The sequence below is a fragment of the Zonotrichia leucophrys genome, unplaced genomic scaffold, assembly GCF_028769735.1.
Source record: "Zonotrichia leucophrys gambelii isolate GWCS_2022_RI unplaced genomic scaffold, RI_Zleu_2.0 Scaffold_97_166073, whole genome shotgun sequence".
Classification (NCBI taxonomy): domain Eukaryota; kingdom Metazoa; phylum Chordata; class Aves; order Passeriformes; family Passerellidae; genus Zonotrichia; species Zonotrichia leucophrys.
This window is the reverse complement of record NW_026992302.1, coordinates 4,037-21,626: the sequence shown is the minus strand read 5'-3', so window position 1 is coordinate 21,626 and position 17,590 is coordinate 4,037. Positions and strand designations below refer to the sequence as shown.

General features: G+C 54.5%; 1 protein-coding gene across 1 annotated transcript; it reads right to left on the bottom strand.

The window, feature by feature from the left end:
- Positions 1-681: 681 nt before the first annotated feature.
- MAZ (MYC associated zinc finger protein) lies at positions 682-8,665 on the bottom strand. Its single transcript, XM_064737662.1, has 4 exons — positions 8,089-8,665; positions 4,808-4,871; positions 2,141-2,306; positions 682-927 (listed from the first exon to the last, which is right to left on the bottom strand). Exons 1-4 carry the CDS (start codon positions 8,625-8,627, stop codon positions 839-841), a joined length of 858 nt encoding a protein of 285 aa, XP_064593732.1. The 5' UTR covers positions 8,628-8,665; the 3' UTR covers positions 682-838.
- Between the last annotated feature and the right edge of the window lie 8,925 nt (positions 8,666-17,590).

The following is a 17,590-nucleotide window of genomic DNA, read 5'->3' as shown; positions in this document are numbered from 1 at the left end:
AAAAAATTGAATTTTCTGGAGAGAGAAAATGGAAATTTGGGGAAAAAACCCAAAATTTTAGGTGAAAAATCCAAAATTTTTGGAGAAAAAAGTCCAGAAACTTTAGAGAAAAATAAACCAATGTTTTTAAGGTATTTTGGGTGGAAAAAATGGAATTTTGGGAAAAATCCCAATTTCTGTGTAAAAAAAATGGAATTTTTAGGGGGAAAGTCAGATTCTAATGGAAAAAAAATGGATTTTAGGCAGGAAATAAAAAAATTTATGGAAAACTTAAGTATTTTGTGGAAAATTTGTGGTTTTAGGGAATAAAAAGTGGTTTGGGATGTAAAAAATGTGAATTTTAGGAAAAAAATGTAAATTTAGGGGTAAAAATTTAATTTTTGGGGAGAAAAATCTTGAATTTAGGTTGGAAAATTCTAAATTTGAGTTTAAAAGTCCCAATATGGGGCAAAAGATTTAAATTTAGGACAAAAAAAATTTAATTTTTGGCCAAATTTTTCAATTTTGGGTGCAAAAGTGTCAAATTTAAGAAAAAAACCTCAATTTTTGGGCCAAAATTCCCAGTTTTGGCCCAAATCCCCGCCTGGGCGTGGCCATGATGTCATCACCTCTTAGCCCCGCCCCCTCCCTCCCCATCCAATCCCAGCCCTCCCCGTAAAAAGTGGGCGGAGCCTTTTTTTTAACACCCAGTTTTTTATTGGTCGGCCCCGCCTTGGCCCCTCCCCCTCCCCCCATTTGGGGGCGGGGCTTGAAGGGGTGGGGAAATGGGCGGAGCTTGGGGAGGGTGGGGGAGGGGTTATGGGGGTTTGGGGGCGGGGTTTGTTTGGCCCCGCCCCCTTCACCAGCCCTGGCTGCCCCCGGGGGTCCCGTCCAGGGGTGGGGGAGGGGCGGGGGCGGGGCTTGGGGAGGGGGCGGGGCAGCCGGAACCTGTAAAAGGGGGAGGGGAAAGAAAAGACAAAAAAAAAGGGGGCGGGGTCAATGAATGCCCCTCCCCCATCATGAAAGATAAAGCCCCTCCACACTTTTAGCCCCTCCCCTCCCTCAGAGCCCCTCCCACTCCTAAAGGCCCCACAGGGCCCCTCCCCCACCCTTTAAGCCCCACCCCTACCCTTTAGCCCCTCCCCTTCCTTTAAAGCCCCTCCCCCTTATGGCTTCTCCCTTATTTGCTGTAGCCCCTCCCCCACGCTTTTAGCCCCGCCCCTTTTTTAGCCCCTCCCCTTTTTTAACCGCTCACTTTAATCTCTTTTAGCCCCTCCCCCTTTTAAAGCCCCTCCCCTCGCTTTTAGCCCCTCCCCTTCTCTTTTAGCCCCTCCCCCAATTTTTAGAGCCCCTCCCCAAATTCCCACAGCCCCTCCCCCACCATGACTCCACCCCCTCAGGCTCCTCCCCCACTGACCACACCCATTTAGGCCACGCCCCCTGAGGCTCTTTATTCCCCTCCCTTACTGACCACTGACCTCTCTGGCCACACCCACTGACCTCTGACCCCTCCCTGAGTGACCAAACTCCTCCCTCAGTGACCACTGACCCCTCCCACTGACCACTGACCACACCCCCTGACCACTGACCACACCCACTGACCACTGACCACACCCACTGACCACACCCACTGACCACTGACCACACCCTGAGTGACCACTGACCACACCCACTGACCACTGACCACACCCACTGACCACTGACCACACCCTGAGTGACCATTGACCACACCACTGACCCCACCCACTGACCACTGACCACACCCTCTGACCTTTGACCACACCCACTGACCCCTCCCACTGACCACTGACCACACCCACTGACCACTGACCACACCCACTGACCACTGACCACACCCACTGACCACGCCCATTTAAGCCCCTCCCACACCCTCCATGCCCTTCAGCGCCCCCTACTGGCCACAAACCTTCCCACACTGACCACTGACCCCTCCATGAGTGACCACTGACCACTCCCACTGACCCCTCCCATTGACCACGCCCACTGACCACACCCACTTTAGCCACGCCCCCTAACGGTATTTAATGCCCACAAACTCCATCCCTTCCCCACACCCACTGACCCCTCTTGGGAGTGACCAAACCCCTCCCACACCGACCCTTGGCCCCTCCCCCCCGCCCCGCCAGGCCCCTCCCCCCACCTCTGGGCGTGGCCTGCGCGCGGGGGGCGGGGCCGTGCACCCGCAGGTGGTCGCTGACGTAGGCGGCGCTGAGCAGCTTCCCGCACACGTGGCACGGCACCTTGTCCTCGTGGCGCACGGCGTGGGCACGCAGCCGGTCACGCGTGGCAAACGCCGCCTCGCACGTCTGATGGTCACTCAATGGTCAGTTGGTCAGTCAGGGGTCAGTCAGGGGTCACTCAGGGGTCAGTCAGGGGTCAGTCAGGGTCACACGGCACCTTGTCCTCGTGGCGCACGGCGTGGGCGCGCAGCCGGTCACGGGTGGCAAACGCCGCCTCGCACGTCTGATGGTCACTCAGTGGTCAGTCAGTGGTCAGGGGTCAGTCAGGGGTCAGTCAGGGGTCAGTCAGGGTCAGTCAGGGTCACACAGCACCTTGTCCTCGTGGCGCACGGCGTGGGCACGCAGCCGGTCACGCGTGGCAAACGCCGCCTCGCACGTCTGATGGTCACTCAGTGGTCAGTTGGTCAGTGAGGGGTCAGTGAGTGGTCAGGGGGTCATTCAGGGGTCACTCAGGGGTCAGTCAGGGGTCACTCAGGGTCACACGGCACCTTGTCCTCGTGGCGCACGGCGTGGGCACGCAGCCGGTCACGGGTGGCGAACGCCGCCTCGCACGTCTGGTGGTCACTCAATGGTCACTCAATGGTCAGTGAGGGGTCAGGGGTCAGTCAGGGGTCAGTCAGGGTCACTCAGGGGTCACACGGCACCTTGTCCTCGTGGCGCACGGCGTGGGCACGGAGACGGTCACGGGTGGCGAACGCCGCCTCGCACGTCTGGTGGTCACTCAATGGTCAGTTGGTCATTGGAGGGGTCAAGGGGTCAGTCAGGGGTCAGTCAGGGGTCAGTCAGGGTCACACGGCACCTTGTCCTCGTGGCGCACGGCGTGGGCACGGAGACGGTCACGCGTGGCAAACGCCGCCTCGCACGTCTGATGGTCACTCAGTGGTCAGTTGGTCAGTCAGGGGGTCAGGGGTCAGTCAGGGGTCAGGCGGCAGTCAGGGGTCAGTCAGGGTCACACGGCACCTTGTCCTCGTGGCGCACGGCGTGGGCACGCAGACGGTCACGGGTGGCAAACGCCGCCTCGCACGTCTGATGGTCAGTGAGGGGTCAGTCAGGGGTCAATGAAGGGTCAGCGGTCACTCAGGGGTCAGTCAGGGGTCAGTCAGGGGTCAGTCAGGGGTCACACGGCACCTTGTCCTCGTGGCGCACGGCGTGGGCACGCAGCCGGTCACGCGTGGCAAACGCCGCCTCGCACGTCTGATGGTCAGTTGGGTGGTCAGTCAGGGGTCAGGGGTCAGTCAGGGGTCAGTCAGGGGTCAGTCAGGGGTCACTCAGGGTCACACGGCACCTTGTCCTCGTGGCGCACGGCGTGGGCACGGAGACGGTCACGCGTGGCAAACGCCGCCTCGCACATCTGGGGGTCACTCAGTGGTCAGTTGGTCATTGGAGGGGTCAAGGGGTCAGTCAGGGTCAGGGGTCAGTCAGGGTCACACGGCACCTTGTCCTCGTGGCGCACGGCGTGGGCACGCAGCCGGTCACGGGTGGCAAACGCCGCCTCGCACGTCTGATGGTCACTCAGTGGTCAGTCAGGGTCAGGGGGTCATTTGAGGGCTCAAGGGGTCACTCAGGTGGTCAAGATGTCAGTCAGGTGTCATTCAAGTGGTCAAGGGGTCACCCAGGGCTTGGTTGGGGTCACTCATTTGAGGGATCAAGGGGTCACTCAGTGGTCACTCAAGGGTTCAAGAGGTCATTCAGGTGGTCAAGGCGTCACTCAGGGTCATTGGAGTGGTCAAGGGGTCAGTCCGGAGTGGTTTGGGGTCAAAGGGTCATTTGAGGCTTGTTTGGGGTCACTCAATGGTCATCCAAAGGATTAATGGCCATTTGAGAGGTCAAGCAGTCACTCAGGGGTCATTGGAGTGGTCAAGAGGTCATTCAGGAGTCATCAGAGTGGTCAAGGGGTCACTAATGGTCATTGACATGGTCAACGGGTCATTCGATGGTTGGTTGGGGTCACTCAGTCATTCGAAGGATTATTGGGTCACTCAGTGGTCACTCAGGTGGTCAAGATGTCAGTCAGGTGTCATTCAAGTGGTCAAGTGGTCACTAAGGGTCATTCATTCATTCGGGTGGTCAAGGGGTCACTCAGGGCTTGGTTGGGGTCACTCAGTGGGATCAGTTTGGGGTCACTCATTTGAGGGATCAAGGGGTCACTCAGTGGTCACTCAAGGGTTCAAGAGGTCATTCAGGTGGTCAAGGCGTCACTCAGGGGTCATTGGAGTGGTCAAGGGGTCAGTCCAGAGTGGTTTGGGGGTCAAAGAGTCATTTGGGGCTTGTTTGGGGTCACTCGGGGGTCATTGGTCATTCGAGGGGTCAAGGGGTCACTCAGGTGGTCAAGGGGTCACTCAGGGGTCATTTGAGGGGTCAAGGGGTCACTCAGGGGTTGGTTGGGGTCCCTCAGGTGGTCAAGGGGTCAGTTCATGGTGTGGTCAGTGGGCGTGGTCAGTTGATGGGCATGGTTGATGGGTGTGGTCAGTGGGTGTGGTCAGTGGGCGTGGTCAGTGGGTGTGGTCAGTTGATGGGCATGGTTGATGGGTGTGGTCAGTGGGTGTGGTCAGTGGGCGTGGCCTCACCTGGCACTTGAACGGCCGCTCGGTGGAGTGAACCTGCCGGACGTGGCTGTTGAGGTGGTCCGGCCTGCGGAGTGACCAGCAGTGACCAGTGGTGACCAATGGTGCGGCCAGTGACTGACCAGTGTCACCAGTGACCGTCAGTGACCAACAGTGACCAATGGTGACCAATGATGACCACCAGTGTGGCCAGTGACTGACCAGTGTCACCAGTGACCGTCAGTGACCAACAGTGACCAATGGTGACCAATGATGACCACCAGTGTGGCCAGTGACTGACCAGTGTCACCGGTGACCGTCAGTGACCAACAGTGACCAATGATGACCACCAGTGTGGCCAGTGACTGACCAGTGTCACCGGTGACCAACAGTGACCAACAGTGACCAATGATGACCACCAGTGTGGCCAGTGACTGACCAGTGTCACCGGTAATCAACACTGACCGATGGTGACCAGTGGTCATCAATGGTGGCCAACAGTGACCAGCGGTGACCACCAGTGACCAATGGTGGCCAAAAGTGACCAGCGGTGACCACCAGTGACCAATGGTGTGGCCAGTGACTTACCCGTGCCCCCAGAGTGACCACTCACTGACCAGCACCACCAGTGACCAGCACGATGTCCCCAAGTCCCACCAGTCCCACCGTGACCCCAATGACCACCATGACCCAATGATGACCCCAATGACCACCATCACCATGACCCACCATGACCCAATGACCACCATGACCATGACCCACCATGACCCAATGACCACCATGACCCAACAATGACCCCAATGACCACCATGACCCAATGATGACCCCAATGACCACCATGACCCAACAATGACCCCAATGGCCACCATGACCATGACCTACCACGACCCAATGACCACCATGACCTAACAATGACCCCAATGACCACCATGACCCATTGATGACCCCAATGGCCACCATGACCAAGATCCACCAAGACCCAATGACCACCATGACCTAACAATGACCCAATGGCCACCATGATCATGACCCACCATGACCCAATGACCACCATGACCTCAACCCAATGATGATGACCCCAAACCCCACCATGACCCAACAATGACCCCAATGACCACCATGACCAAGACCCACCATGACCCAATGACCACCATGACCCAACGATGACCCAATGACCACCATGACCAAGACCCACCATGACCCAATGACCACCATGACCCAACGATGACCCCAAACCCCACCATGACCCAACGATGACCCAATGACCACCATGACCCAATGATGACCCCAATGACCACCATGACCCAATGATGACCCAATGACCACCATCACCAAGACCCACCATGACCCCAAACCCCACCGTGACCAAGACCCACCATGACCCAACAACCCAACGATGACCCCAATGACCACCATGACCCAATGATGACCCAATGACCACCATGACCCACCATGACCCAATGACCACCATGACCCAACAATGACCCCAAACCCCACCATGACCCAACGATGACCCAATGACCACCATGACCATGACCCACCATGACCCAATGACCACCATGACCCAACGATGACCCCCAACTCCACCACGGCCCAATGATGACCCCAATGACCACCATGACCCAACACCCACCATGACCCATCGATGACCCCAATGGCCACCATGACCATGACCCACCATGACCCAATGACCACCATGACCTCAACCCAATGATGATGACCACAAACCCCACCATGACCCGACAACCCAATGATGACCCCAAACCCCTCCATGACCAAGACCCACCATGAACCAATGACCACCATGACCCAACGATGACCCCAAACCCCACCATGACCCAACGATGACCCAATGACCACCATGACCAAGACCCACCATGACCCAACCATGACCCCAAACCCCACCATGACCAAGACCCACCATGACCACAAGACCCACCATGACCCAACGATGACCCAACGATGACCCCAAACCCCATCACAACCAAGACCCACCATGACCCAACAACCCAACGATGACCTAACAATGACCCCAAGACCCACCATGACCCAATGACCACCATGACCCAATGATGACCCCAAACCCCACCATGACCCAATGATGACCCAATGACCACCATGACCCAACAATGACCCCAAACCTCACCATGACTACAACTCGATGACCTCAAGACTCACCATGACCAAGACCCACCATGACCCACCACAATGCCAACAACCCAACAGAGACCCCAAACCTCACCATGACCACAAGACCCACCATGACCCAACAACCACCATGACCTAACAACGACCCCAAGACCCACCATGACCCAATGACCACCATGACCTCAACCCAACGATGATGACCCCAAACCCCACCATGACCCAACGATGACCCCAAACCTCTCCATGACCCAATGATGACCCAATGACCACCATGACCAAGACCCACCAAGACCCAATGACCACCATGACCCAACCATGACCCCAAACCCCACCATGACCAAGACCCACCATGACCCCAAGACCCACCATGACCCAACAACCCAACGATGACCTAACAATGACCCCAAGACCCACCAAGACCCAATGACCACCATGACCCAATGATGACCCCAAACCCCACCATGACCCAATGATGACCCAATGACCACCATGACCAAGACCCACCACGACCCAATGACCACCATGACCTCAACCCAATGATGATGACCCAAACCCCTCCATGACCCAATGATGACCCCAAACCCCACCATGACCCAGCCATGACCCAATGACCACCATGACCCACCACGATGCCAACAACCCAACAAAGACCCCAAACCCCACCATGACCAAGACCCACCAGAACCCAATGACAACCAAGACCCAACCATGACCCCAAACCCCACCACGACCAAGACCCACCAGAACCCATGACCACCATTACCAAGACCCACCATGACCCAATGATGACCCAAACCCCACCATGACCTCAACCCAATGATGATGACCCCAAACCCCACCATGACCAAGACCCACCATGACCCAATGACCACCATGACCCAACGATGACCCCAAACCCCACCATGACCCAATGATGACCCCAAACCCCACCATGACCCAATGATGACCCAATGACCACCATGACCCAACGATGACCCCAAACCCCTCCATGACCAAGACCCACCATGACCCCAAACCTCACCATGACCAAGACTCACCAAGACCCAATGACCACCATGAACCAATGACCACCATGACTCAATGATGACCCCAAACCCCACCATGACCAAGACCCACCACAACCCAACGATGACCCCAAACCCCCAACCGCGCCCCACCTGGAGAAGCTCTTGCCGCAGTGCCCGCAGGCGTAGGGCTTGTGCACGTGGCCCTGGTGGGAGCGCACGTGCGACGCCATCCTGTCCTTGCGCTTGAAGCGCTGCTGGCACACGGGGCACTGGAAGGGCCTCTCGTCCGTGTGCGACAGCCGGTGCCGCTTCAGGTGGTACACGTCGCGGAACGCCTTCCCGCACGTGTCGCACGCGTGGCTCTTCCTCGCCGCCGACGCCGCCGCCGACGCCCTCTTGGTCGTTGTCCCCACGTTGTCACCTCCCACCGCCCCCTCCTCGCCCTGGGGGGTCTCCAGGAGCTCCTGGGGGAGGGGCAGCAGGCTGGGGGCGGGGCGGGGGGCGCGCTTGGCGGCGGGGGCGGCGCCGTGCGTGGCCTGGTGGCGCCGCAGGTTGTAGCCGTTCTTGAACTCCTTGGCGCACAGCCCGCACACGTACGGGGCGCCCTTGCCCTTCCGCGACGATGACGATGATGATGACGTCACCGGTGACGTCACGGGCGGCGGCGTGGCCGAGGGCGATGACGTCATTGCGGTCGCGGTCTCGGGTTTGAGGGGGGAGGGGTCGATGGTGGGGGGAGGGGGAGGGGCGGGGGGAGGGGGGGGGGGGGCGGGGGTGGGCGGGGGAGGGGGGAGGGGCAGGAGGGCGACGGGGAGGGGGGAGGGGGAGGGGGGAGGGGGAGGGGCGGCGGCAGCCTGGGGGGGGGAGGGGAGAGAGAGAGAGCAGGGTGAACCAGTATGGACCAGTTTGGACCAGTATAAACCAGTCTGGACTGGTATAAAGAGGCATGGACCAGTATGGACCAGTATAAACCAGTTTGGACTGGTATGGACCAAGTATGGACCAGTTTGGACCAGTATAAACCAGTTTGGACTGGTATGGACCAGTTTGGACCAGTATAAACCACTCTGGACTGGTATAAAGAGGCATGGACCAGTATGGACCAGTATAAACCCGTTTGGACCAGTACAAACCGGTCTGGACTGGTATAGATCAGTATGAATCAGTATGGACCAGTATAAACCAGTCTGGACCAGTATAAACCAGTCCGGACCAGTTTAGACCCAGCATGGACCAGTATAAACCAGTATGGACCAGCATAAACCAGTTTGGATTGGTATAAATCAGTACAAACCAGTATGGACCAGTATAAACCGGTTTGGATCAATATAAACCAGTTTGGATGAGTATAAATCAGTGTGGATCTGTATAAACCAGTTTGGACCGGTTTGGACTGGTATGGGACCAGTATAAACCAGTAAGAACCAGTATAAACCAGTTTGGACTGGTATAGATCAGTATAACCCAGTATGGACCAGTATAAATCAGTATGGATCAGTATAAACTGGTTTGGACTGGTATGGACCAGTATAAACCAGTTTGGACCAGTATAAACCAGTTTGGAGCAGTGTGGACCAGTATAAGCCAGTATGGACCACTATGGATCAACATAAGCCAGTACGGACCAGTATAAACCAGTCTGGATCAGTATAAGCCAGTTTGGATCAGTATAAACCAGTTTGGAGCAGTGTGGACCAGTATAAGCCAGTATGGACCAGTATAAACCAGTTTGGATCAGTATAAACCGGTTTGGATCAGTATAAACCGGTTTGGATCAGTATAAACCAGTTTGGATCAGTATAAACCGGTTTGGATCAATATAAACCAGTTTGGATCAGTATAAACCGGTTTGGACTGGTATGGACCAGTTTAGACCCAGTATAGACCAATATGCACCAATATGGAGTGGTACAAACCAGTACAGACCAGTACAGACCAGTAAGAATCAGTATGGACCAGTATAAACCAGTACGGGTCAGTATAGACCGGTAAAACCAGTAACAGACCAGTAACACCAGTACGGACCAGTAAAACCAGTAACAGACCAGTAACACCAGTAATGATTCCCAGTGCTCCCAGTATGGTGACACCAGTGTCCCCATCCCTCCCAGTGCTCCCAGTAACACCAGTAAGAGCTCCCAGTGCTCCCAGTATAGAACAACACCAGTGTCCCCATCCCTCCCAGTGCTCCCAGTAACACCAGTAACAGCTCCCAGTGCTCCCAGTGCTCCCAGTATAGAACAACACCAGTGTCCCCATCACACCCAGTGCTCCCAGTAACACCAGTAATGATTCCCAGTGCTCCCAGTACCAAACCACACCAGTGTCCCCATCCCTCCCAGTGCTCCCAGTGCTCCCAGTGCCACCAGTACAGAGTGACACCGCTGTCCCCATCATCCCCAGTGCCACCAGTAACACCCCCCAGTGCTCCCAGTACAAACCCACACCAGTGTCCCCATCACTCCCAGTGATCCCAGTGCTCCCAGTATGGAGCGACGCCGGTGTCCCCATCACTCCCAGTGATCCCAGTGCTCCCAGTATAGAATAACACCGGTGTCCCCATCCCTCCCAGTGTCACCAGTGCCACCAGTAACAGCCCCCAGTGCTCCCAGTGCTCCCAGTACAGAGCGACACCGCTGTCCCCATCATCCCCAGTGCCACCAGTAACACCCCCCCAGTGCTCCCAGTACAAACCCACACCAGTGTCCCCATCATTCCCAGTGCTCCCAGTGCTCCCAGTGCTCCCAGTATAGAACAACACCAGTGTCCCCATCCCTCCCAGTGCTCCCAGTACAGAGCGACACTGGCGTCCCCATCCCTCCCAGTGCTCCCAGTGCCACCAGTAACAGCTCCCAGTGCTCCCAGTACAGAGTGACACCAGTGTCCCCATCCCTCCAGTGACACCAGTGCTCCCAGTAACAGCTCCCAGTGCTCCCAGTATAGAACAACACCAGCGTCCCCAACCCTCCCAGTGCTCCCAGTGCCACCAGTAACAGCTCCCAGTGCTCCCAGTATAGAATGACACCAGTGTCCCCATCACCCCCAGTGCTCCCAGTGCTCCCAGTGCCACCAGTAACACCCCCCAGTTCTCCCAGTACAAACCCACACCGGTGTCCCCATCCCTCCCAGTGCTCCCAGTGCTCCCAGTACAGAGCGACACCAGCGTCCCCATCCTTTCCAGTGCTCCCAGTGCTCCCAGTGCCACCAGTACCAGCACCCTCATCCCTCCCAGTGCTCCCAGTATAGAACAACACCAGTGTCCCCATCCCTCCCAGTGCTCCCAGTGCCACCAGTAACAGCCCCCAGTGCTCCCAGTACAAACCCACACCAGTGTCCCCATCCATCCCAGTGCTCCCAGTGCCACCAGTGCCATCACCCTCATCCCTCCCAGTGCTCCCAGTGCTCCCAGTATAGAACACCAGTGTCCCCATCATTCCCAGTGCTCCCAGTGCTCCCAGTCCGGCCCCACCCCGCTGTCCCCCCCCCCCCCCCAGTGCCACCCCCACCCCTCCCAGTCCCTCCCAGTCCCTCCCAGTGCCCCCAGTCCGAGCCTCCCTCCCCCCCCATCCCCCCCCCAAAACAGCCCCACCCCCCTCCCCCCCTCCCCCCCCAGCGCTCCCAGTCCGATCCCCCCCCCACCCCTCCCCCACCCCACCCCCCCCATCAGCGCCGCCCCTCCCCCCACCTGGAAGATGAAGCTGCTCCAGTTCGCGGGGTCCATCTCGCGACAGTCGCGACCGAATCGCGACCGAATCGCGGCCGGGGAGGAGGAGGAGGAGGGGGAGGGGGAGGGGGTGGGGGAGGGGTGGGGGGATCGGGTGGGGGGAGGGGCGGGGGGCTCTGAGGGAGGGGGGGGAGGGAGAGCGGCGTGAGGGGAGAGGTGGGCGGGGCCTCGCTGAGGGGGCGTGGTCGGTAGTGAGGCGTTGATTGGACGCGGCGCGCCCGCGGCGGGCGATGATTGGGCGGGGCGATGTTGGCCGCGCCTCCTTTCCCCCCTCAGGGGAAGCCACGCCCACCGCGGGTTTCCCGCCCGGCCGCCGCTCCCGCGCGCCACAAAATGGAGGCGGCCGCGCGCCCCCCGAGCCCCTCAGGAAAGGAGGGCGCTGATTGGTCAGGACACGCCCATGAGGAGGGGGAGAACCAATCAGAACGCAGCGCGGCGGAGGCGCCATGTTGGGGAGAGCGTTGTCATGGCAACCGCGCTGATTGGGTGACCGGGAGAACAAAGCTCCGCCCCCTCATCAATAAAGCCACGCCCTGAAGATTAATTGGTTATTAATTAATTATTCATGGCGGCTCCGCGGTGTTGTGGCCACGCCCTGCACGTGGCTCCGCCCCCCGTCACGCCAGGCCACGCCCACTGCCGCCGTTTTCCCGCCTTTTTCCCCCCCCTCAGGAGCCGCCGCCATTTTGAGCCCCCCCGGCCCCTCCCGCAACGGCGCCAAAATCGCTCGAAATTCACCCAAAAATTCCCCCAAAATTCACCAAAAAAATCACCCAAAATTGACTTAAATCCCAAAAATCCTCACCGGCATCCCTTACAAAGGGTTTTGATCACAAAATTCCTCTTTCGTGAGCGAAAAATCAGCTTTTTCCTACCAAATCCGCTTTTTTTAACCCCAAAACCCACATTTTTATCCCTAAATCAACATTTTTAGCCCCAAATTCCCCCTTTTTTACCTCAAAAGATACATTTTTTATCTCAAAATCCACTTTTTTCGACCCAAATTCCGCTTTTCCCCTTCAAAATGTGATTATCTCCCCCCAAATCTTTCTTTTTTCCCCATAAATTCACATTTTGTTTCCTCATATTCCCTTTTTCTCCCTGAATTTGACTTTTTGTTCCCCAAAATTCATCTTTTCCCTCCAAAAATCCACTTTTTTATCACCTTTTCTTCCCTAAAACTTCTCATTAATCTTCAAAAAATTCCCTTTTTCCTCACAAAATCCAAAATCCCACAAAAGTTCACTTTTTCCCACCTAAAATCCACCAGTTTTTCCCAAAAAAATTCACATTTTGTTCCCAAAATTTTATTTTTCTCTCAAAAAAATCCAGATTTTTTTATTTAAAAATCGCCTTTCCCCAAAATTCCCCCAAATCCTCCGTTTTTTAAAAAAAAGTCCCATTTTCTCACACCAAATCCATCATTTTTCCACCATTATTTCCGAAAATTTCCAATTTGTGAAAAAAATTAGGAACTTTTGGGGGAAATTTTAGGAACTTTATGAAATTTTGGGGTTCCTATCCCAATTTTGGATGTTTTTAATGGAATTTTTTACATTTTAGAAGGGAATTCAAGGATTTTTTCTAAATTTGGGGGAATTTTAGAGCTGTGGGTGGAGCTTGGCATAAGCCCCACCCACAGACACACCCACTACCATATATGGACATAATTGGGGTGGTTTTATTGGGATTTTTTAAATTATTTTTGGGGTAGAAATTCCAGGATTTTTTTTTTTTTTTTTTTTTTGGGGTAGAAATTTTAGGGAAATTTCAGGGAATTTTTCAGATTCAGGCCCAGGGGCGGAGCCTCCACCAAAGCTCCGCCCACAGCCCCTCCCAATACCATATATGGACATGTTTGGCTGTTTTTAATGGGATTTTTTTTTGTAATTTTCAGGAGAAATTTTGGGGAAATTTCTGGAAAATTTGGGGGATTTTTTGGGATTCACACAAAGGGGCGGAGCCTCCACCAAAGCCACGCCCACTCCCGGTTTTTACCTCCATTCTCAGTGTTTTTAATGATATTTTTTTATTTTTGGGGTAGAAATTTTAGGGAAATTTCAGGGAATTTTTCAGAACCAGGCCCAGGGGCGGAGCCTCCACCAAAGCCACGCCCAAAGCCCCACCCACTCCCATATATGGACATAATTTGAGTGGTTTTATTGGGATTTTTTTTTTATTTTTGGGGTAGAAATTCCAGGATTTTTTTTGGGAATTTTTAAGATTCAGGCCCAGGGGCGGAGCCTCCACCAAAGCCACGCCCACAGCCCCGCCCACTCCAGGTTTTCAGCTCCATTCTCGGTGTTTTTAATGGGATTTTTTTATTTTTGGGGGTAGAAATTCCGGGATTTTTTGGGAATTTCGGGGATTCAGGCCCAGGGGCGGAGCCTCCACCAAAGCCCCGCCCACAGCCCCACCCACTCCCATATATGGGCATCATTTGAGTGGTTTTAATGGGATTGTTTTTTATTTTTGGGGTAGAAATTTTAGGGAAATTTCAGGGAATTTTTCAGATCCAGGCCCAGGGGCGGAGCCTCCACCAAAGCCACGCCCACTCCCGGTTTTTACCTCCATTCTCAGTGTTTTTAATGATATTTATTTATTTTTGGGGGTAGAAATTCCGGGATTTTTCTGGGAATTTTTAATATTCAGGCCCAGGGGCGGAGCCTCCACCAAAGCCCCGCCCACAGCCCCACCCACTCCCATATATGGGCATCATTTGGGTGGTTTTAATGGGATTTTTTTTGTATTTTTCAGGAGGAATTTTGGGAATTTTGGGGAAGTTTCTGGAAAATTTTGGGGATTCACACAAAGGGGCGGAGCCTGCGCCGAAGCCACGCCCACCGCCCCGCCCACTCCCGGTTTTCAGCTCCATTCTCGGTGTTTTTAATGACATTTTTTTATTTTTTGGGGTAGAAATTCCGGGATTTTTCTGGGAATTTTTAATATTCAGGCCCAGGGGCGGAGCCTCCACCAAAGCCACGCCCAAAGCCCCACCCACTCCCATATATGGGCATAATTTGAGTGGTTTTAATGGGATTTTTTTTTTTTTTTGGGGTAGAAATTCCGGGATTTTTTTGGGGAATTTCGGGGATTCAGGCCCAGGGGCGGAGCCTGCGGCCAAGCTCCGCCCACAGGAGCTGCCGCTCCCTCCTGGCCCCGCCCAGGGCCCCGCGGTTCTCGGCCGCTCTCCGCGCCAGGTACGGGATCGTCACCTCGGGGGGACCCAGAGCCACCGACTTGTACACGGGGAGACCCCCGGCCCCTGCCGGACACGGCCGGGGTCACCCGGGGTCAGGGGTCACGCGGGGGTCACGCAGGGGTCACGCGGGGTCAGGTTGAGGGGGGTTTTTGGGGGGTTTTTGGGGATTTTTGGGGGATTTTTGGGGATTTGGGGTCACTTGTGGTCACTCAGTGGTCACTCATTGGTCAGTGGTCACTCATTGGTCGCTCAGGGGTCACTCAGGGTCACTCAGTGGTCACTCAGTGGTCACTCATGTGTCAGTGGTCACTCATTGGTCGCTCAGGGGTCACTCAGTGGTCACTCAGTGGTCACTCAGTGGTCAGTGGTCACTCAGGGTCAGTTTGGGGTCATTTAAGGGAATTTTTCGCAGATTTTTGGGGGATTTTGGGGATTTAGGATCCCCTGTGGTCACTCAGGGTCACTCAGGGTCACGTAGGGGTCACTCAGGGTCACTCGGGGTCAGGTTGAGGGGGGTTTTTGGGGGTTTTTGGGGATTTTTGGGGGGATTTTGGGGATTTGGGGTCACTTGTGGTCAGTCAGGGTCACTCAGGGTCACTCAGTGGTCACTCAGGGGTCACTCTTGGCACTCAGTGGTCACTCAGGGGTCACTCAGTGGTCACTCAGGGTCACTCAGTGGTCACTCAGGGTCAGTTTGGGGTCATTTAAGGGAATTTTTTGCGGATTTTTCAGGGATTTTGGGGATTTAGGATCCCCTGTGGTCAGTCAGGGTCACTCAGGGTCACGCAGGGGTCACTCAGGGGTCACTCAGGGTCACGCAGGGGTCACCCAGGGGTCACTCGGGGTCAGTTGGAGGGGGAATTTTTGGGGGGTTTTTGGGGGATTTTTGGGGTTTTGGGGGGATTTTTGGGGATTTGGGGTCCCCTGTGGTCACTCAGGGTCACTCAGGGTCACTCAGGGTCACTCAGGGTCACTCAGTGGTCACTCAGTGGTCACTCAGGGGTCAGTGGTCACTCAGGGTCAGTTTGGGGTCATTAAAGGGAATTTTTTGCAGATTTTTGGGGGATTTTGGGGACTTTTGGGGATTTAGGATCCCCTGTGGTCACTCATTGGTCACTCAGTGGTCACTCAGTGGTCACTCAGTGGTCAGTGGTCACTCAGTGGTCACTCAGTGGTCACTCAGTGGTCACTCAGTGGTCAGTGGTCACTCATTGGTCACTCAGTGGTCACTCAGTGGTCAGTGGTCACTCAGTGGTCACTCAGTGGTCACTCAGTGGTCACTCAGTGGTCACTCAGTGGTCAGTGGTCACTCAGTGGTCACTCAGTGGTCAGTGGTCACTCACTGGTCAGTGGTCACTCAGTGGTCAGTGGTCACTCAGTGGTCAGTGGTCAGTGGTCACTCAGTGGTCACTCAGTGGTCACTCACCCAGGGCCAGGCTCAGGTGCTCCCCCATCCCCTGCAGTCAATGGTCACTCATTGGTCACTCAGTGGTCAGTGGTCACTCATTGGTCAGTGGTCACTCAGGGGTCACTCAGTGGTCACTCAGTGGTCACTCAGTGGTCAGTGGTCACTCAGTGGTCAGTGGTCACTCATTGGTCACTCAGTGGTCAGTGGTCAGTGGTCACTCATTGGTCACTCAGTGGTCACTCAGTGGTCAGTGGTCACTCACTGGTCAGTGGTCACTCAGTGGTCACTCATGGTCACTCACCCAGGGCCAGGCTCAGGTGCTCCCCCATCCCCTGCAGTCAATGGTCACTCATTGGTCACTCATTGGTCACTCAGTGGTCACTCATTGGTCACTCATTGGTCACTCAGTGGTCAGTGGTCACTCAGTGGTCACTCAGTGGTCACTCAGTGGTCACTCAGTGGTCAGTGGTCACTCAGTGGTCAGTGGTCACTCACCCAGGGCCAGGCTCAGGTGCTCCCCCATCCCCTGCAGTCAATGGTCAGTGGTCACTCAGTGGTCACTCATTGGTCAGTGGTCAGTGGTCACTCACCCAGGGCCAGGCTCAGGTGCTCCCCCATCCCCATCAGTTGCCCAAAGCAAACGGAGCCGGGCGGGACCCGGGACAGCCTGGGGGGGATTTGGGGTCAAATCCGGCGATTTTGGGGTTTTACAAAATTCACACCCAAATTCACCCCAAATCACCCCAAAATTAACAAAAAATAATTTCAAATTAACCCAAAATTAACCCCCAAACTACCCCAAAATTACCTTAAAGTGACCCCAAAATTAACCCCAAATTAACAAAAAAAGAATTAAAAATTAATCCCACAAATTAACCAAAAATTAATCCCACAAATTAACCAAAAATTAATCCCACAATTAACCAAAAATTAATCCCAAAATTAACCAAAAATGAACAAAAAGTTTTGGTAACAAAAAATCACCCAAAATCACCCAAGAATTGCAAAAATAAATCCACCAAAAAACCACGAAAAATTCACCAAAAAAATCACAAAAAATTCCCATAAACTCACCAAAAAATTCACAAAAATTCACTTAAAAATCACCTAAAAATCGCCAAAAATTCAGAAAAAAAATCCCCAAAAAATCAGGAAAAATCACAAAAAAAATCACCAAAAATAATTTAAAAATCACCTAAAAATCACGAAAAAAATCAGAAAAAAATCCCCGAAAAATCACAAAAAATCGCTAAAAATTCACAAAATTTCACTTAAAAATCACCTAAAAATCACAAAAAATTCAGAAAAAAAATCCCAA

Coding starts and splice junctions, on each gene's coding strand:
- MAZ (XM_064737662.1), bottom strand. CDS start 8,627: ATGACGTCATCGCCCTCGGCCACGCCGCCGCCCGTGACGTCACCGGTG. Junction 4,872..8,088: donor TGCGGCAAGAGCTTCTCCAG/GTGGGGCGCGGT, acceptor GTCACTCCGCAG/GCCGGACCACCTCAACAGCC. Junction 2,307..4,807: donor AGCGGCCGTTCAAGTGCCAG/GTGAGGCCACGC, acceptor AGTGACCATCAG/ACGTGCGAGGCGGCGTTTGC.